This window comes from Cupressus sempervirens, chromosome 3 (genome assembly GCF_028749045.1).
Source record: "Cupressus sempervirens isolate cs-2001-9-10 chromosome 3, ASM2874904v1, whole genome shotgun sequence".
In the NCBI taxonomy this organism is placed as follows: domain Eukaryota; kingdom Viridiplantae; phylum Streptophyta; class Pinopsida; order Cupressales; family Cupressaceae; genus Cupressus; species Cupressus sempervirens.
Window position 1 is genome coordinate 359,412,396 of NC_143120.1, and position 19,321 is coordinate 359,431,716.

General features: G+C 34.2%; 1 protein-coding gene across 2 annotated transcripts in view; it reads right to left on the reverse strand.

Moving 5' to 3' along the window:
• Positions 1 to 10,479: 10,479 nt before the first annotated feature.
• Positions 10,480 to 19,321, reverse strand: part of SOX (sulfite oxidase) — a 140,139-nt gene continuing 131,297 nt past the window's right edge. For both annotated transcript variants that reach the window (XM_089819805.1, XM_089819804.1), the window contains 2 exons: positions 11,308 to 11,523; positions 10,480 to 11,101 (listed from right to left, as the gene is read on the reverse strand). In XM_089819805.1, coding sequence (XP_089675931.1) covers positions 10,973 to 11,101; positions 11,308 to 11,523 — 345 coding nt within the window. In that variant the 3' untranslated portion in view covers positions 10,480 to 10,972. The remainder of the gene's footprint in view (positions 11,102 to 11,307; positions 11,524 to 19,321) is intronic.

The following is a 19,321-nucleotide window of genomic DNA, read 5'->3' on the forward strand; positions in this document are numbered from 1 at the left end:
TTAAATACCACAATTATCTAATCTCTCAAATTCCTCAAAAGACAAAGGAAAACATAACACAATCACTTCAAAATCAACAACCAATCTTAAAGGAAGTCTTTTCAAAAAGAACGATTTACATAAGGTTTCAAATTCTACCTCAAATCCACTAGTTGATTTGTAACTACAAAGCTCAAAATTCAATTCCTAGATCCAACTTTCAAAAATTCTTTAACTTCAAAACCAAATCACCAAAACCTGTAACCTAATAACCTCTATAAAAAATTACCCAAAAACCTATAACCTCCAAAATCCTGACAACCTATAAACTTCTCTCCTTAAAATGGCTCAAAAATAATTGTAATAAAGAAAACCTATTCCTTTACGATTCTCAAAACATTAAATTCTAAAATAAGAGAACTCAACTTAATAATTTAATAATTGAATTACTTTTAACTAAATAGTTCCCTTCCACATAATTCAATTTAATAACGGCATGTGCAACTAAATTGCATAATAATCTTATAGTTAATAATTAATATTTGTAACATATTAATAATATGCAAATTCATAATTAAATATTTTAATATTTTTTATGCATTTAAATTCTCTTTGAATTTGGTATTTATTTAAATTCTAAAATTTTATATTTCGGTTCATTTAATAAACATAAGTATTTGATTAATTCTTATAAACTAATAGCCATATATTTAAATATTTCAATATTTTATAGGATATTATTAATTAATCACATGATTGATCCTAGTTAATCTCTAGCAATTAATACCAAAAAATTGCACCAAACTACATGACTCCAACATCACAAAAAATCAATTAAATAAAAAACAGTCATGCTCAAAGGACAAGTTGACAAATTCATGTCATCTTGACAAATTTGAATAGGTAGTCAATCAAGTACTTGTCCACTATTTTAGGATAAAAGATGGCTTAGGTTGATATATTATCTCCCCTCTTATCATTGAGATATTATAATAGGGCACACCCATCTTAGCAATTCATAGAATGTGGTGCACATTACCTACAATCTACATAAAGGATGAGCACACACATGTATATTCCACAAGAAGGTTTCTACAATTTTCCATCAACCACATCAAATGCATCGGTTAGAAAAGTAAAACATATATGCTAACCATACATATACAAGTATGAGATCAATAAAACCATAACATAAATATCATTATATGCAAATAATCAATATGAAAATAACCATAATCATCTAACTAATAACACATGATATAACACAACTATTCAATGACTCAAAATATATTAAATTACAATAAAATGTCATACATCAATTTCCTCAAATATCACAACAATAATCAATACACATGAAATGTGGCCTAAAAGAGTCTAACAACATAAATTAAAATGGTAGAAAATGGGTGGGTATTGCACACTATCTTCCAACAATTGTTGGTCAAAGATGTCACTGCACATTTTTTGAGGCACGAAAAAATGATAAGTCTAGAATGTTGAACACACAAATTTGAATGTGTTGATTATAGGCTAGATGGCAGACAATTTACAAGGTAAATCTACTAGCACAAAATTCGAGGCACAAAAAATGACAGGTTTCAAAAAACCCACTATGATTTAAGATCAAAATAAAATCTTGACTTGATTTGAAGGGTCAAAACCCTAATCAAAAGTTATGGAAACCTTAGATAGCTAGAAAAGTTTGCAAATGTAGAAATACCACCACAAAATTGTGAAATAAATAATAATAAAAGTCATGATCTCCTTTAGCAATTAAAAAAAGTGTCTATAGGAGAGAGACTACCAAGACAATAGTCACTTTTATTAAAAAGGGGCTACAAAAACAATCAAGAAATAAAAGGGAGATGACTAACCTTGCGACAAGCCACAACAAAAGTAATGAACACAATATGGATTATCATTAAGTTGGTTTGCAAATGCAATTCATGACATCATCATAATCAATTACAACTACTAATAAGATCATAACTGATCATCCCTCAAATTATTAAACCTTCCATAAAAGCTAACATTCAAATTGCTTCGACCTAGCTTCAACAATCTATCACTTTTGCCACACAACTCATAATATCATTCCCAAATACTTAGTACTACTTACAACCCCTACCCTACTTATATACAAGATCGCTAACCATAAGTCGGCTTATCTACTCAATAATCTCCAAGACAAAGGAAATGTATTACAATTGTATAGGTCATGATCCAAATCATAAGATAACCCTCATATGGATACATCACACTTTGCAAACATATGAGACAGTCAATGAAACATGTTACAGCATAGAACAATGTGCCAAGATGTATTATAGATCGTAAATCTCCATCGTACCCAAATCTTGCCAACCTAACTATTAAAATAAGAAAGCCAAAATAGGACCAAACCAATCTAAGATATCTTTATCAAGAAACATCAGATCATGATACAAACCTAGACATAACAAGTCCATGATGCCTAGATCACACCATAAAGATCACATAAGAAACGAATCAACTACATCAATCGAAAACTAAACCTATAGAAAGTTGTCTTAGTGAGCAGTGAAACAAATAAAGGAAATATTTTTGGGTGATGTAAGTTTGCAATGACCCAAGGATGCTCTTGCATCAGACACCCTAGGTGACTAAAAGATGTTCCATAAAAGGAATGTATGAACATTTGGAATAATTAAGAACGTGAATTCCATGGACATTCTTCACCCACTTGTCTTCCTCATTCGAACAACCAATGTTGTTCTAAATATACCCGCAACCACTTCCACTATTGTTGATGCAAATGTTCAACAATTTTCCAATAGAACAAAAACCAACATCAAGTAATTCTTTGTTATTGCTTTCACAACCTCTTCTCGTACCTAAATTACCACTACCAATTTTTCTACCACAGTCTGTAATCAACTTTGTTTGCTCAACTCCACCTTTGAGAATCAAATCAACATCTTGCAATCCATCCACAAGATGTTGTTTCTCATTTAATACCAATTTACATTCGGTGCCCTATTGTAACATCATCTTTAAGTCATCAACAATACTCAAGTTAATCGATTCATATCTTCTCATCAAATCCTTCAACAACTATGCCACCTTAGAAATTCTTTTAGCCACCTATTGCAGATCCATCAACTTCTAATCTAAAATAGTTTGATCACTTAAGGTGTGAGTCCTCATCATGCTCAATTTCTTAAATTTAATTCCTACATCCTTTAAAATTAATATTGTAAATCATCTTCCACCTTTGATGATAGAAACAACATTCCTTCAACAATCATGAACAACAACATCATATTGTCAAGGTCTACCCAAAACAATATAGCATGCACTCATGTTAATCACATCACATAATACCTTGTCCTTGTATGGTCCAATGTTGAAATTAACCCAACATTGTTCTATCACTTCAACCATATGATCATCATGAAACCAAGTTTGATCCTATAAGGACAAGAATGATTGATTCTCCTCAATCCCAACTTTTGTACCATTTCCTCACAAACAAGATTATTTGTATGTCTACGAACCATTATTACTTCACAACATTTGGCATCAAACTTGTAAACAATTCAAAACATCTGTCTCCTTTGCAAAAGATTCATTTCCTTCTTGCTCAACATAACTCTTATGAACATGAAAGATTCTATTATCTCAGGTTCAACTTCTCTTTCCACCAATTCATTCTTCTCAGTGTGTTCCTCACGTGCCACTAGGTTTTCTTTTCTTTTGCTAGAACCTACCTCACATTAGTTAGCCCTGTGACTAACACTTCTAAATTTGAAACAAGTATATTTGAAATCTCCCTTGTTGCTTCTACTCCTTCCATGAGTCTTTTGATCAAGTTCTTCAATTGCTAGTTTTTCTTTACCTTTCTCCATAGGTTCATCCCTAACCCTAGGGGTAACTTGCTTTTCCTTCAACTTATCTTCTGTCTTCAAGGCACAATGATAAGCATCTTGAATCGAATTACTCCTCAACATACTTAACTCATACTAAATGTTAAGTCTCAGACCATACATACCTAGCCACCCTCTCCTTAGATGACTTTCAGTGTCCAGATCCAATTGTCAACTTATAAAAATCCTTAGTGTACTCTCTAATTGACATTTTTTCTACTCTAGATTTTATAACCTCTTAAACAATTGAAGCTCATAATCCTTCGGTATTAACTTAGTTTGTAAGTCTAGAAACCATAACCCTCCATTTGATTATCTTTTGTTCACCATTATCTTCTATATCTTTCTACAACTCTTTCCACCATATGAAACCTAACCCTTCAACTTAGTTTGTGCTAACCTTACTCTTTATAGATTGTTAACATCTTCAAGCTCAAAAAAATCTTCTGGTTCATTAATTTGATCTATCAATTCCTCAAGATGTAAAAGACTAGAAATACATGCAACATCAATCCTATGACTCTTACTCATATGTGTCATAGCCTTTGACAATCTTACCTTCTCTAAAGGAATATCCACAACTATTTTTTTCTCAAGATCTTCAACAACTTCAAATTCATCTTTTGTCTCAAGGTTTCTCTTAGCCCCAACCAAAGCATTTTGGATCTCAATCCTTATCTCATTTTTGAAATCCTTTATCACCTTCTCTATTCTTCTAGGATTCATTCTTCTAGGCAACATGTTTATTAAGATGTCAATCTTTAACTCCACAAGTTCAACTATCTGATCACAAGTGTTGATTGTCAAAATCCAATCTGACAATCTAACAACACAAGCAACCTGCCTCCAGTGGTTAGATATGTTCGATAACCAAAAAAATTATCAATTTCACCAAACAACCAATCCTTCTTGTGCAACCACCGTAATTACAGGTTATATATGATCCTCTACCACCCCACAACTAGGTTCACGAGTATGGTCTTTATCTTCCAACAGTCCAATTCGTTCCTTGCCACCTCACAATAAACTTCGATAGGTGCAAATCTAAATCTCATCTTTTGTCACTTCATAACAACACATGCAAATCAAAACACGAGATTCCAAGTACTTGCACAATTTGCAACTAGCAACCATAACTAGATCTAATACCAATTGATGCAACCAATATTAGAGAATCCCCAAGCAAGATGTCTAACCCAGCAAGAGTAAGCCACGACAAGAAATACACAAACAAACTTAGAGATAATGAGCGCAGTATGGAAGAATCACTAGGTCATCATCAAGTTGACTTGCAAATGTAGTTCATTACATCATCATTGTCAATAAAAACTACTACTAGGATCATAGTTTATCATCCCTTTAATTATGGAACCTTCCATAAAACCTAACCTTCCAATTGTATCAGCCTAGCTTTGACAATCTATCACTTTTGCCACACAGCTTGTGCAATCCTTCTTAGACCCTTAGCACTACCTAATCTAGAACCCCTACCTGACTTATATACAAGATCGCCAACCACAAGTCAACTTATCCAATCAACAATGTACAAGGCAAAGGAAACATATTATGATCATATAGTTCAGGACCCAAATCATAAGATAGCCTCATATGAATACATTGTGCCTTGCAAAGATACAAGAGGATCACTGAAACATGTTACAACATAGAACAATCCACTAAGAATATCACAAGTCATAAATCTCCATCACAAGCCAAATCTCTCTTTCCTGGCCGCTCGAACAAGAAAGCCAAAATAGGATCCAACCAGTCTTAAGATATCTTCCTTTGAAAACATCAAATCATGGTGCAAACCTAGAAATAAAAAGTCCACGATGTCTAGATCATGCCATTAGGATCTCATAAGAAAACAAGCCAAGTAGATCGATCAAAAACTAAGAACAACAAGAAACCATCCAAGTGAACAATGAAACAAATAAATAGAAAGGAAGTATGTTTGGGTGATGCAAGATTGCCAACCACCCAAGGGTTTTCCTCCATCGGTTTGAGCAGATTTCAACCATAAGAATGGTCATGTTGTGCAGAAAAAGATGGTCATTGTTGGCTCCACAAAAATGTGATCCAAATATTAGAAGAAAAGAAGCCATATCTCGTAGATATAGAAGTGTAGATCACACAAAGAAATGCATGAAAAAACTCTGCAAAAGCCACTAAACTTGGTTAGGTGAATGTGGGAGCTACAAAAACAAGAAGTAGATGAAGAGCTAATTAATAATTGAGGTGACGGGAAAAGGACATAGCAGATCCATCATGCAACAAAGTAAAATAAAAAAATCTCAAATAGTAGGCACAAATTCTAAACGCAAAAAATGTGCATGGAAACAAAAAAAACTACAAAAAATGTGGTAAAACAAATACAAGAAGGATTTGATGAGTATAACAAAAGAGTAACTAAAATAGATTAAAAAAATTCACTTGCTGGATGATTACCAAATTTTTGAAAAAAAATCTCTATTGCTCTAATACCATATTATGAAAGTAATTGGTAAAATAATTGAATGAATTTTTAATTAAAAATAAAAAGTTCTTATAGAGTTTACAAGAGATATGTTTCTAAAACAAATAAAATAAAGGATCTATTATTATGGGAGATATTTAGAGTATTTAGAAGCGGCAAATATAGAAATAATCTAACTCTAGAGATATTATTTTAGAAACGTGTTGCATCCAAATGATTTATTAATGTTGAAACTAGATGGATCTATTTATAGGTGCAAGGCATGACTGGTTCCGAAGAAATGCTTCCAAGAAGTAAGTGTGCACTTTTCTGACATCCTCACCAGTGACAGTGACATATAGAGTGAGTGCCCTAGGCTATTGCATTAAGTAAACACACAGTAATACATGAAATTGAAGTAAAAAAGGCATTTCCCGATGGATGGTTAGATGAAGCGATTTCTTGATAGAATGTTAGATAAAAAGATTTGAGGACAGAATTTCAAAGTAGATGAGTCATCGTATGGGCTATTTACGTTTGGAAGCAGCAGACTGGTACACTCCTTTCCAATGTTCTCCAGAAATGGATTGCAGATAAAGTTAGAAGGATAAACAACAAAAATTATTGCATTGTATGTCCCTGATACACTATTGATCAGTCAAAAATATGTATTGCTCAAACAAGTACAAGCAAATTTGCATCCTAATTTGACATGATTACTTGTGTTGAGATATAATAGAGCCCCAGAATATTCAAAGAGAGAATTTAGTGATAAAATCACGAATCAAAAATATTATGTTGAAGATATGTTGAAATAAATTATGTTTGGAAAAATTCAAATCATTGGGCATTTCTTTGTAGACCAAACTCAAAATCACCAACTGCTGAAGAAAGGGAGATAAATAGCTCAAGTTTGATATAAAAATGTAGTAGGTATCATTTATGTATCCAATTATATGCACATAGACATGTTGCTTTTCCACTAAGAATGGCAAACGAAAATTAGGTAGAACCAGTTCTCGGTACTGGTTAGCTGAAAAGAAAATTCCCGATATTGATCTTTCTTTCAGTAGGTGTTGATGGAATATTGTCATTGATGTCAAGTTGGTATCAATATAAAATGTTTGAAGACATGTTCAATAAACAATATGATAGCACTGAGTTACTAAAATGTTTGAAGACATGTTCAATAAACAATATGATAGCACTGAGTTACTAAACAGATTAAGTTAAGAATGAAGATGAAGTATAAGCCAACGATACAAGACAGAAATAGATAACTCGGTAAGAGACATACTATCCGCCACGATAGTAACTCAACATGTGTACAACAGTATTTGGATGAGTCAGAAGTATAAGCCAACGATCACATAATGGTCAAAGCAGCAGCAACATGCGATGAAGGTTGACAAATGAAGTTGATTGGCAGCGTAAATTAATATACAAACAATGATATTCTTGGCTGGTGAAGTTCTCAGCAACGAAATAATCGCAAATAAGAAGACAATACAAAAGAGAGAATTATATGCACGGAAGGTAGACAGAAGTATTCGAATAATAAATCATACAGCAACAACGATTACATATAGATGGTCCCAACCATAAAAGGAAAACAATATAAAGCAACTTTGATGGACAACAATGTTTGAACCTTGACATCAATGAAGGCTATGTGACAGTATAAAGAAAAATCTGTACAAACCAATTAGCATATACACAGCAACAGCGATGGATGGAAGATGATTTCAATGAGTATATAAACAGCGAGAGACAACTACAGTGTGCAAACCAAAGCGCAAAAACAAAAATGAGTTCTCCAGAAGGCAGAGGTCGTGGGAAGAAGATTTACGCCAAACATTATACGGCAGAAATCGTTTGTACACAACAAAAACGTAGCAGCTGTCAGAGCTTGGAAATATGTTAAGAATATCGTGACTCTAATTTGACTTAATGACACCATCATTAAAAGTTAGGCATCGCATATAAGATGCAAAAAGGGAGACACTGTCAGTTTGAATTTCTGACGTGGATCCAAGAGAAATACAATCAACAAACAAAATAAAGCCCCGTCACAATCATCCACAGCGATATAGATGCACCATCGAAATTTACGGCACAGGTCAGCGATTGTATTTATTAATAAATTTGCAAAGATTGAAGAAGCCGGATAGAATAACAGGGGAAATAAGTACACCATCGACTAGTCAATGGTTATAATACTCAGTCTAGGGATGGATTTGGACCTATGATTCTGTGATTAGAAGTTGATAAATTCAGTGATATATCTGCCAAGTCAGCAACTTTTAGATGGTGCGAAATTAGCAATGGAAATATGAGACCGAATGCCTGCATGGTGTTATGAGATAATAAGAGTGGAAAGCAGCAGCTAAATTAGTTAAAAGTGAATCACAGCTATTAAACAAAGTTCTTTTGCTTTTCCGAAAGAGTGCGCAGTATATAGAAGCTGAATTTTTAGAGCACGAGTCATACTATTTGATTTTTTTTATAAATATAAGAAGTATCTTCAAAAAGTAAAACAGAGTGAGCGTTGAAAGAAAAATAGGAGTGTGGTTAATATAATTTTTTTTTTATATATATTCAGATTTTCAATCTGAAAATATATGTATATATATATAATAGAGAAGTGTGTAGAAGATCAAAAGAATATGAGGGAAGAGTGAGCAGAACAAATATAAAAAGAGAATAGCAAGAGAGTGAAAAAGAGAAGATTCTTTAATATAAAATAATATAAATGATATAAAAGATGAAGCAAATAAAGAAGTGTGCAGTGGGTTGGTGCTCATGAAGACAAGTAGAGGGAGTTGGTGCTTCCAGTAAGTTGAAGCCTGCGAAGTGTGGGAGTTGGAGCTTCCAGTGAGTCTGTTCATAAACATAGGGGTTGGAACCTCTAGTAGGTTGTGGCCTACAAAACATTGTAAAGAAAATAAATTTATATAAAAAGTATTTATTTGCCATGGTTTTCTCCCACATTGGGTTTCCACGTAACCCATTGTGTTATTGTGCATAGTTGGTTATTTCACTAATTGATTCTATTGTATACTATACTGATTCACCCCCCCTCTCAGTATAATTGTGTCTTCTTCAGGTGTGGCATTGCAAAGGAAGCGTCATAAGTCATAATGTATTGCGATGCAGATTGGGCCAGTCATATTGATAATAGGAAGGCTACACTGGTTATTGCTTCCTTCTTCACAGTAAAATAGTGCTATTAAACACTTTATAAGAATTCGAAATAGCTTTGTCAAGCATAGAGGAAGAATACATATCAGCTGCACAGGAAACTAAAGAACTACTGTCTTTAAACAGCCGTCTGCAGATATTAGAGAGGGGTCAGGTCATCTGGTTATTTCACATTGTGACTACCAAAGTTGCATAGCACTTGCAATAAGTGAGAATTTCAATAAAATTTAAAAACACAAAAGTTATGGCTGAACAAGTCACACAAATATTCAACATCATTTTGTGAGGGACAAAGCCTGGCAACTTAAGTCTTCAGAAATACTTCATATGTATGTTTAGATCTACTAGAGAAAATAAAATTTCAAAAGTAATTGTTTAGTAGTAGACACAGGCAAATGTGAGACAGAGATTTATATCCTGTATCTACAAGAATCCATGTGAACAAGCTTATGTGGATGTTAGGGAGCCTACTACTAATTAGAGTATCTTTCTTGGCAATAAAGAACACTTAAAAACAATAAAAACTGTAGTGTCTTTGTCAAGAGAAGAGAACAACTAAAGAATCATTGTCACTATAAATGACTGCTTGCAGAAATTGGACAAAGTTCAAATGATCTAGTGGATCTACAATGTGACAATCAAAGTTGCATACCACTTCCATGGATGGACTTGGTCAAACGCAAAAGAAATGAAATAAAGGATGCTACTGCAGATGATTAGAATAGGCAGCCTCTATGCTTGCAGAAATTGGACAAAGTTCAAGTGATCTAGTGGATATACAATGCGACAGTCAAAGTTGCATACCACTTCCGTGGATGGACTTGGTCAAATGCCAAAGAATTGAAAGAAAGGATGCTACTGCAGATGATTAGAATAGCCAGCCTCTATGCTTGCAGAAGTTTCATGAAATTAGAGACCACATAAATATCCGAAATCATCTTGTCAGAGAAAATGTAACTACATAAAAAGTTGAAAGTCATTCTGTATCTATAAAAGTGTTTCCATGAGGCAAGTTTCAACCTTATTGAGACACAATGATTAAAAAGTAATTGTAGCAGGCACAGGCTCTCCAGAACTTGGGGCTATAGACAACGAACCCATGTACAAGCTTATGCATGCAAGCTTACGTAGCCACACTTCTGTAGATGAGCAGTTATGCCAACATTTAACTGCAATTGAGTTACTACTCAATTTTGCACAATCACTTCAAAATAAACACTTTCTCAATGTGTAAGGAAGAGCTTTTAGTCTTATCCTCCTGTAATGTGTATTTTCACCTGAAGGTTAAATTCCTTTTACATTGCAGAACATTGAACAACATAACAAACCTATAGCCCACCAAAACAGCCACGTAAAGAGTTAATTTATGATTTGCAAATAAAATAGCTTGCAACTGTCATAGCATTCTTTTGAGATTTTACTAAAAGTCAATTCACAGGCTTGAGCGCATAGCCTTTGCAGTACTGTTGACATGAACTACATGCCAAGAGTTGTTTAGAACTCCTCTAAGATTCCAAATGGTATCAACTTTCTCAGGTTGCACATTTGCAGAAGAATCAACCTGTTTAAATTCCAGATACAGAGATTTAGAGCACAGCAAAAATGCAATTAGGAGTCTCAGTAAACAATCCATCAAAACTTGAAAGTGACAAAGTACAGTAAAAAAGTGAGAGTTTGAGCTGCTATTCACTGTAATGGAACTTCAATACGGAAGAATTCCAAATTTCAGAATATACAGAACTTTAATGCATAGCATCATATACAGACCGCTTTGGCAATAATGTCAGCTGGGGGGTAAATCTCAGTTTGAAGTTCAAAAAACACCCATGCCCACTTGTCACATTCCTCACTATCTGCCACATAAGGAACACCCCTCTTCTGATATCTACTAGCTTCTATCCATGTTTTACCCCCATCAACTGAGACATCCACTCTTTCTATTCCACGTCCTCCTCCAGACAATGCATACCCATGTACGTTAACCTTAAAAACAAAATACAAAACAATGTTTATCGAACAGCATAAATTTCAAATAAACATAACAATTAAAATATGCAACTGCTACTATGTTTTCAAAATATTCCTGCAGATATGTAATGTCCTCAATTTGGTACATGAAAGAAAATTAAGCCGAATGCATAACATATTTTGAAGTGAATGTAATGGAGCTTAAGGCAGATTATTCAAAGTCATTTTAATATTAAAAAGGAGGGTCATTAGGTGACAAAAGACAAGGAGGAATGTGAAGAGTCACCTGGGTGAGCTTAAGATGGGGAGAGGAGCTCTTTGGCAGCAAATTGCAATGCTTGGATTTGGAGTTTGTTTAAGATTTCTCTAAGAAAAGGTGAAGCTTTGGCTTGCAATTTTCAAGAACCCGAGGACAGAGACCTTTAGGCCCTTGGCAGTTGATTAGACACCAACCCAGTTTATAGCTTGGAGTGGATTCAAGACGGAATTCACCATTGTGCTTACAGGTTCTTTTTGAATTTTCCAATCTGACTGTGTAACTATTTTTAAGATTGGATTTGGATATCTAGTAATTTTATTGTATTGATGGTTATTATCAGCGTTACGGGACTCGCCAAGTCACACCAAGACTCTGCGAGTCCAAGGCAGAGTCCATGTTTCTGAGGCAATTTGTCTCTAGACTCGGACTCGGCCAAGTCCTGGCAGAGTCCACTCAGATTCGCCAAGTCCATGGACTCGCTAGACTTGCCGAGTCCTGAGGCATGGACTCTCACCGGCGGGTAAGTGAGAAAAGGGCAAAAAAAAAAAAAAAAAAAACACTTTGTTTAATTTGAGTTTTTTGGTTTTTATAACATGTTATTGACCTAAAAAGGTCATTCCACCATTTGCTTGTGCTCACAAGAGAGAGAGGAAAGAGTTAGAGAAGAATATTGGAGTTTTGAGAGAAAAATTAGCAAACTGGTTTGCTCTCCCGTATTGATTGCTAATAGTTTGTGCATCTTTCTAGCTTGCATTAAAGCATTGAGAGGAGCTTAAGGGAGTATTTGGAGGAGGTTTCTACAAACTTGCATTTCCATTGTTTGTGCAAATTTGAAGAGGTAAGCTACAAGTTGCTGTTGCATTTCTTTGTGTTGTTTTGTACTATGTTTTAAACTTTTACATTCATATTTTTTAGTATTTTTATTTCTCATTTTGTTTAAATTTGTTTGGACTCTCTACTACTAGTCTACTATTTTTTTACTTCTCATTTTGTTTATATTCATATTGCAGCAAGCTAGCAGCGAACAGTAACCCATTCAAATTTGACATAATGTCTCAACTTGAAGGTGAGGGAAGTGGAACTAGGCCTCTATTTAGCTCTAATGCAGACCCAAGTGTAGTAGCAAGGGATAGGGCTTGGAAACATGCCATCCTGGGGCACAAAAAGGGAGTTGTTACATGTTGGCATTGTGATGTAGTATATAATAGGGGGGGAAAAAATAGATTGAAGTATCACCTAGCAAATATACCTAGACGTGATGCTAAAAAATGCAAAGATGTACCCCAAGATGTTATGCGACACATGCAAACTCTTCTAGAGGAAAAAATGGAGAAAAAATAATTGAAAAAGAAGCAACATGAAGAAATGGCACAACTAGCCGGAGCTCAACAGGGGTCTTCTAGTTTTCGCACTCTATTATCCCCTACTTCACCTACGGATGCCACTGCTTCTACGAGTGTGACCATTGGGCCTCGCATTCGTAAGCAAAGATCGACACTCGATTCCATGTTTGCTCCACGCACGGCTCCAGGTGCACAACCATCGCTTGAGGGTATGGGTTGGAACAAGGATAAACATGATTATGCAAAATTGGCACTTGGGGACTTCTTCATCTACAACAACATTTCATTCAATGCAGCAAGGTACTTATTTATGTAAATTTAAATTTAAGTCTTCTCTTTCTTTCAAAGTTTCAACTTTCAATAATATGTTTATTTTGTTTTCAAATTTATTTATAATATACTAATTTGTTTAACTTTAAATTTTATTCTATTTGTTTTAGGTCCCCTTATTGGCAAATTGGAATCGATGTTGTTGCTATTTGTGGTTCGGGGTTTAAAGCCCCTAGTGTTGAAGAGCTAGGAGGCCCTATTTTGAACCAAAGGGTGGCTGATGTACAAGTTGAAATCACATAGCAGCGTGAGGTGTGGAAGAAAAAGGGTTGCACCATCATGACTAATGGTTGGACTAATAAAAGGAGTAGAACACTCCTCAACTTTCTTGTCTTCTCATTAGGTAAACTGTAATTGTACTTAGAATCTTAGACATTAAAAATTTAGAAGTAGAACTTGTACTTAAGTGATTAAGTTTATAAATTATGAATTTATAAATTATGATTCATCATTAATCATTATACTAATTTGTTTCTTTTTCTTCAGGTGCTACAGTTTTTTTGAAATCAATTGATGCCTCAGGAAAAACAAAGAATGTTGAATATTTTTGTGGGATAATGGATGAAGTGATAAAGGATGTGAGTGAGGAGAATGCGGTGCAAATAGTTACTAATAATGCAGCAAATTATGTTGCTACAGGAAAGCTTCTTATGGAGAGACACCCTCACTTATTTTAGACCCCTTGTGCTACTCACTACATTGGCCTCATGTTAAAGGATCTTGGTAAACTCCCTTGGATCAAAACAGTTATAGAGCGAGGAAGGAGTGTATCAAATTCATATATAATCATACATGGGCCCTCAACCTCATGAGGAAACACAATGAGCAAAAGGAGTTCTCTCATCCAAGGGTCATTAGATTTGCAACCAACTTCCTAGGAGGTTTGAGACGCATGTTTGTTAGTGAGGAGTGGCTTGCATCATCATATGCAAAGACCACTGCAGGAATTGCTGCAGTTGATCATGTTTTTGACGAGCCTTCTTTTTGGACACCAATTGCTGATATTGTGACGGTAATTTTCCTTTTTGTCCTCATTTCAACTTTATTTTGTTTATGAAATTATGTTATAAATTATTGTTCATTTTTTAAAGAAAAAAATTTAAGCTGATTATTTCTTTTCCAACTTTCATAATGATTGTAGTTTGTAAAGCCGCTTATTGTTCTCCTACGAACTGCTAATGGAGAGAAGCCCTCAATAGGCTACATTTATGAGGGCATGGATAGGGTGAAGGAGGCCATTCACTCTTTTTATTGCAAGGAATCAATATAGGTATGGGCCTATATGGGATGTCATTGATAAACATTAGCACAATCTACTTCACAGGCCTATACATGTAGCGGCCTACTTTTTTAATCCAGCATACCAATTCAACCCACATTTCAAGGCTGATGATGAGGTGTGGAGTGGCCTCTACGATGTTGTAGAGAGAATGTCACCTGATTCAGCAGTTAGCACAGATATAGTCCGTGAGATTGAGCTATTTAAGAAAGCTCAAGGGGACTTATTTGCACGAGAGTTGTGCAAGAAAAATAGGACAGCATTGATGCCTAGTAAACACTAAAAATCTTTGATTCTATATCTTAATTTCTAATAGTAATTCTATTACCATCTTAATTTGATAAATTCAAAGCTATTGATATGATTCAAAAATTTCTTATTTTAGGTGCATGGTGGGAGATGTTTGGCACAAAGGTGCCAAATTTACAGAGGATTGCGATTCACATCTTGAGCCATCCATCTAGTGCATCAGGATGCGAACATAATTGGAGTCTTTTTGAGCACATACACTCAAAGAAGCGCAATAGGTTAGCAGTGAAAAAATTAAATGATCTTCTCTTTGTTCACTACAACCTTCTCCTTCGCCATAGACAGATCCTTGGCATTGATACAACACCGATTGTATTAGAAAATGTTGATCCTCATGCAAAGTGGAATACAGAGGTGGATGATCTTGTCTTCAGTGATGAAGATGTGGAGTGGGCAGATCAGGTGGATTAGGACGCTGAGGCAGTAGCGATGGTAGTTGAGGACGCTAGAGCATGAGGAGGTAGAGTGGAGGACCCTAAGGCTAGGAGTGATGGATCCCAGGCTGATGACGAGGATTATGTGCGTGAGGAGGATGATGATGATGAGGATGAGGATGAGGATGAGGATGAGGTTCAGGCTCAGCCTCAGACACAGGGAGAGAGGATGGCTCTAGAGTCTTCCATGACTTATCTTAGGCGCACTCGTAGGAGGACATAGAGGATGGCTTTAGTTGTTATTTTGATATATGTTTTGAACATTTGAATTTGATACCATGGATTTTGTAATCCATGAATATTGTAGACATTTGAGTCTTTGACATTGAAGTGAGACTATGTTTATTACTTTATAGTTTATAACTTTATATTGTGTTATTCAGTTTTTTTCCTTCAGAAATTCGCTTTTATACTTATGTGATCTATGGAAAATTGTGTATGTGTATTAAGTAGCTTCTATTTATCTCAATTATTGTGTATTTGATGTTAATTGACTAAAAGATGCATGAAGCAATCTTAAAATCCTTAAAAATCTTTGAATTTCATGAGTTTTTCAATTTTCCAAGTCCTTGCCAAGTCCGGTCACTAAGTTGAAGTCCGAGTCGGATTTTGACTTTCCAAATCAAAGGCGAGTCCGAGTCCCGTAACATTGGTTATTATAGTACAATAGCAAATCTGAATGTTCTTTTGGACCGAGCATTTGCTGGTTATATTGTTGGTTTTACTTGCAAAAGACATTGTTTTCTAAAAATTGTTTGTGAGAAAGTTTGGGTAAAATATCCATTCGGGATATTACAAAATACAAATAACCATACAAGTATCATGTTGAAACACATATATACTGAACCTGGTTCAATTATTCATTCCTTTTGTTCTCATACTTTGGTTCCTATAGTAGTTCCTGCCACAAGCAAGAATAGGCAAGAATGCTAAGCATTCCATCAGATTCAATTAAATGTCAAAGCATCAACCAATCACCATCCAAAATTAAACCAAGTTTGCAAAGCATTAATTCCTACCATTTTTTCAAATTTCTTTAGAGATATAAAGCTGTTTTATTTGTAATACTATTGGATAACAATACTCTACAGTCTCACTAGGATGACATCATCCTTTATAATTTCAAAACATCAACCAATGAGAAGTAAGAATTAGAATCGATTGACCAGCTTTTCTTATGATTGTATTTTTATTTCATTTTTCATACAATAGTCATTTCACAAGTCTATTTTGTCCTATTTCTTTTGACAATATGTGAATGATAAAATCACTTGTTTTTTATAATAATAATTTAACAAATGCATACAACCGTATCTTTTTGTCCTATTTCTTCTAACAATGTGTGGATGATTAATTTTTTACAGTAATAATGTAACAAGTATCTACAATTATGAATATCAAACATAAAAATAATAATGTATTGTTTTAATGAACTCATTGAAAACAATAAGATCATTATTTATTATATATATACAATTATTAGACAATAATATAACAATTGATAGATAAGAATGTAATATACTTTATACATTATCAATGAAATAATAATAATACAAAAATTATATGTATATTAAATATAATTACATATTTAATACTTATTATTCAATATATACTAACTTATCTAGTTCAACTACCTAACCCACCAAACTAGCCTGGGTACAAATTGGTCCATGGTGTTGGTTCGGCTTGCCTGTGGGTCCAAACCAAAAGGGGCTAGTTCGAACCAGGCCACCCCCAAGTCAGACCCAAGCAGACCCAGGCAAACCTAGATAGACCAAGTTAAAACCACGATGGGCCTGCAATGGTTTTGGATGCTTGGCTCAAATTTTATGCTCAATTTAACTGATTTTTGACATCCACAACCCTAAAAAGAGGATTCTAAAGGCTTATTTTTGGTTTGCAAATAGATTAATTTCTCTTCAGGTAAAGCAATAGGTGGTTGAACAAAAGTTTGGTTGTGCAAAGGAGTTGGAAGATTGATTTGTAGATCCTCATCAAGTAAATGTGCCTCATGCGTACACCTTTGCAAGCTTACAACAAGTAGAAAAGGTAAGTTTATTTTTTTCATTTAGTTTTGTTTTTGTTTAAGTTTTTACTTTTTTTCATTTCTCTTACATTGTCCATTAGATCTACTTATTTGTTTCTTGAATTTTTCATTCTCTTGTTTTTATATTGAATATGTATAAAATTTCTCACCATACAAAAAGGAACTACAATGGCATCTACCTCTTCCTTCATAGGCAATATTGAACAAAGAATTGAACCATATTTTGATTATCCTTTGTGGAAGTATTTTGATATTGGAAGAGCCCTTCCAAGAGGTGTTGTATTCCATTGAAAATGTTGGGGTTGTGATGTAAAAAGGAATAGTTCATATTATTGGGTGGTAGACCATTTGTTTGGATTCAATAGAAGAGAAGTTACAAAATGCCTTGGAAAAAGAATGCATCTATACCAAATCAAACAATATTAAGATATATTGCAAAACATCTAGTAGAAGAAGAGAGAGACACACAAACAAAATACGAGTGCTTCCAAAAAAAATTCAGAGTGAATGCAACCTCACTCTACAAACATCGTAATTTGTGCTAGAAGACCACCCCTTTTATACTACCATAGCTGACCCTGAAACTGTGTGATGTCCCCTTTTAGCTAGAGACATCATTATAGCTATTGATTAGCCTGTCAGTGGACCCTTGTAGTCTAGTAGAGATGGAAAGAGGGTCAATTCATGAACAAGGAAAATATGTCTTTTTGGTTTGAATTTTGTAGAGATTAGTACCTTCGATTTGGTATGGAGAGATGATTCAAACTCAATTATTTGAGTTTTGCTTTTTTTAGCAATTTGAGTCAGAGAGATGGACCTTGGCTATTTTCAGAAAATGATTTTGTCGCGTGGGAATTATTATGCCAACTCCAGTTTCAAATGGTTAAGCCAGATTCACAAATATTGAGGGTGTTATTCAGTTTTCAGTGGTTATATATTTATTAAATGGCAAAGGATTTAATAGTAAGTTGTAAATTGACTTTATATTAAATCACTTTATGCTAGGTCTAAGTATCATGAAATGGGGCCAATTAAATGTATTAAGTGGAGGAGAAATATTAAATGATATTTTCCTAGTCTAAATCATTAAATTTATTTGATTATATTTATTAATGCATTAAAGAGAGAAATCACAGCTTTCCAATGAGAATTATATTTAGGGTTGGAAAGCTTATTTATACTTGCTTGGGAAGAATAAAGGCATCCATTGTTATTTGTAAAATTGATTATTGATGATTTTTGAGTTCTGAGAAGGGTTTACAACTTTATCATTGGAAAATGTGGTTCTTCTATGTGTCTCCATTTAAGCTAGTGAAATATGCAGTGAATTTGGGAAATTGGAGAGTTTCATTCAGGAACTCTATTTTGCTTCAACAAAGGTTAATTTCAGTTGTTAGAAGGAGATAGACAAAGATTAATTGCAGCTGCTGCAGTGCATGCTACAATGACATGAATAGTACCTGCGCTACAGTGTTTTGCTACAATGCCTGTGAATAGTACCTGCCCTATAGTAATAAAGGCAATAAAGATTCATGCTTCCAAAATCAGAAGTCTTGCAGGTTGCAATACAATAATCGGGTTTTTTTCATCATTTGTTTACTTGCTTTTGTAAGTAATATTTATTCCAGACTTGTACTCTTCATGGCAAAAATTGTTATCTTGACTGACATTCAATATTGAAGTCTACTTTTGCAATTATTTCATTCAAGTGTGCTGCATAAGAATAGCTATTTGTTTAAAGTTTAAAAAACCCACTAAAGCACAAAAAAATCAGAAAATACAAAAAAATAAAAATTACAACCATCAAGCACA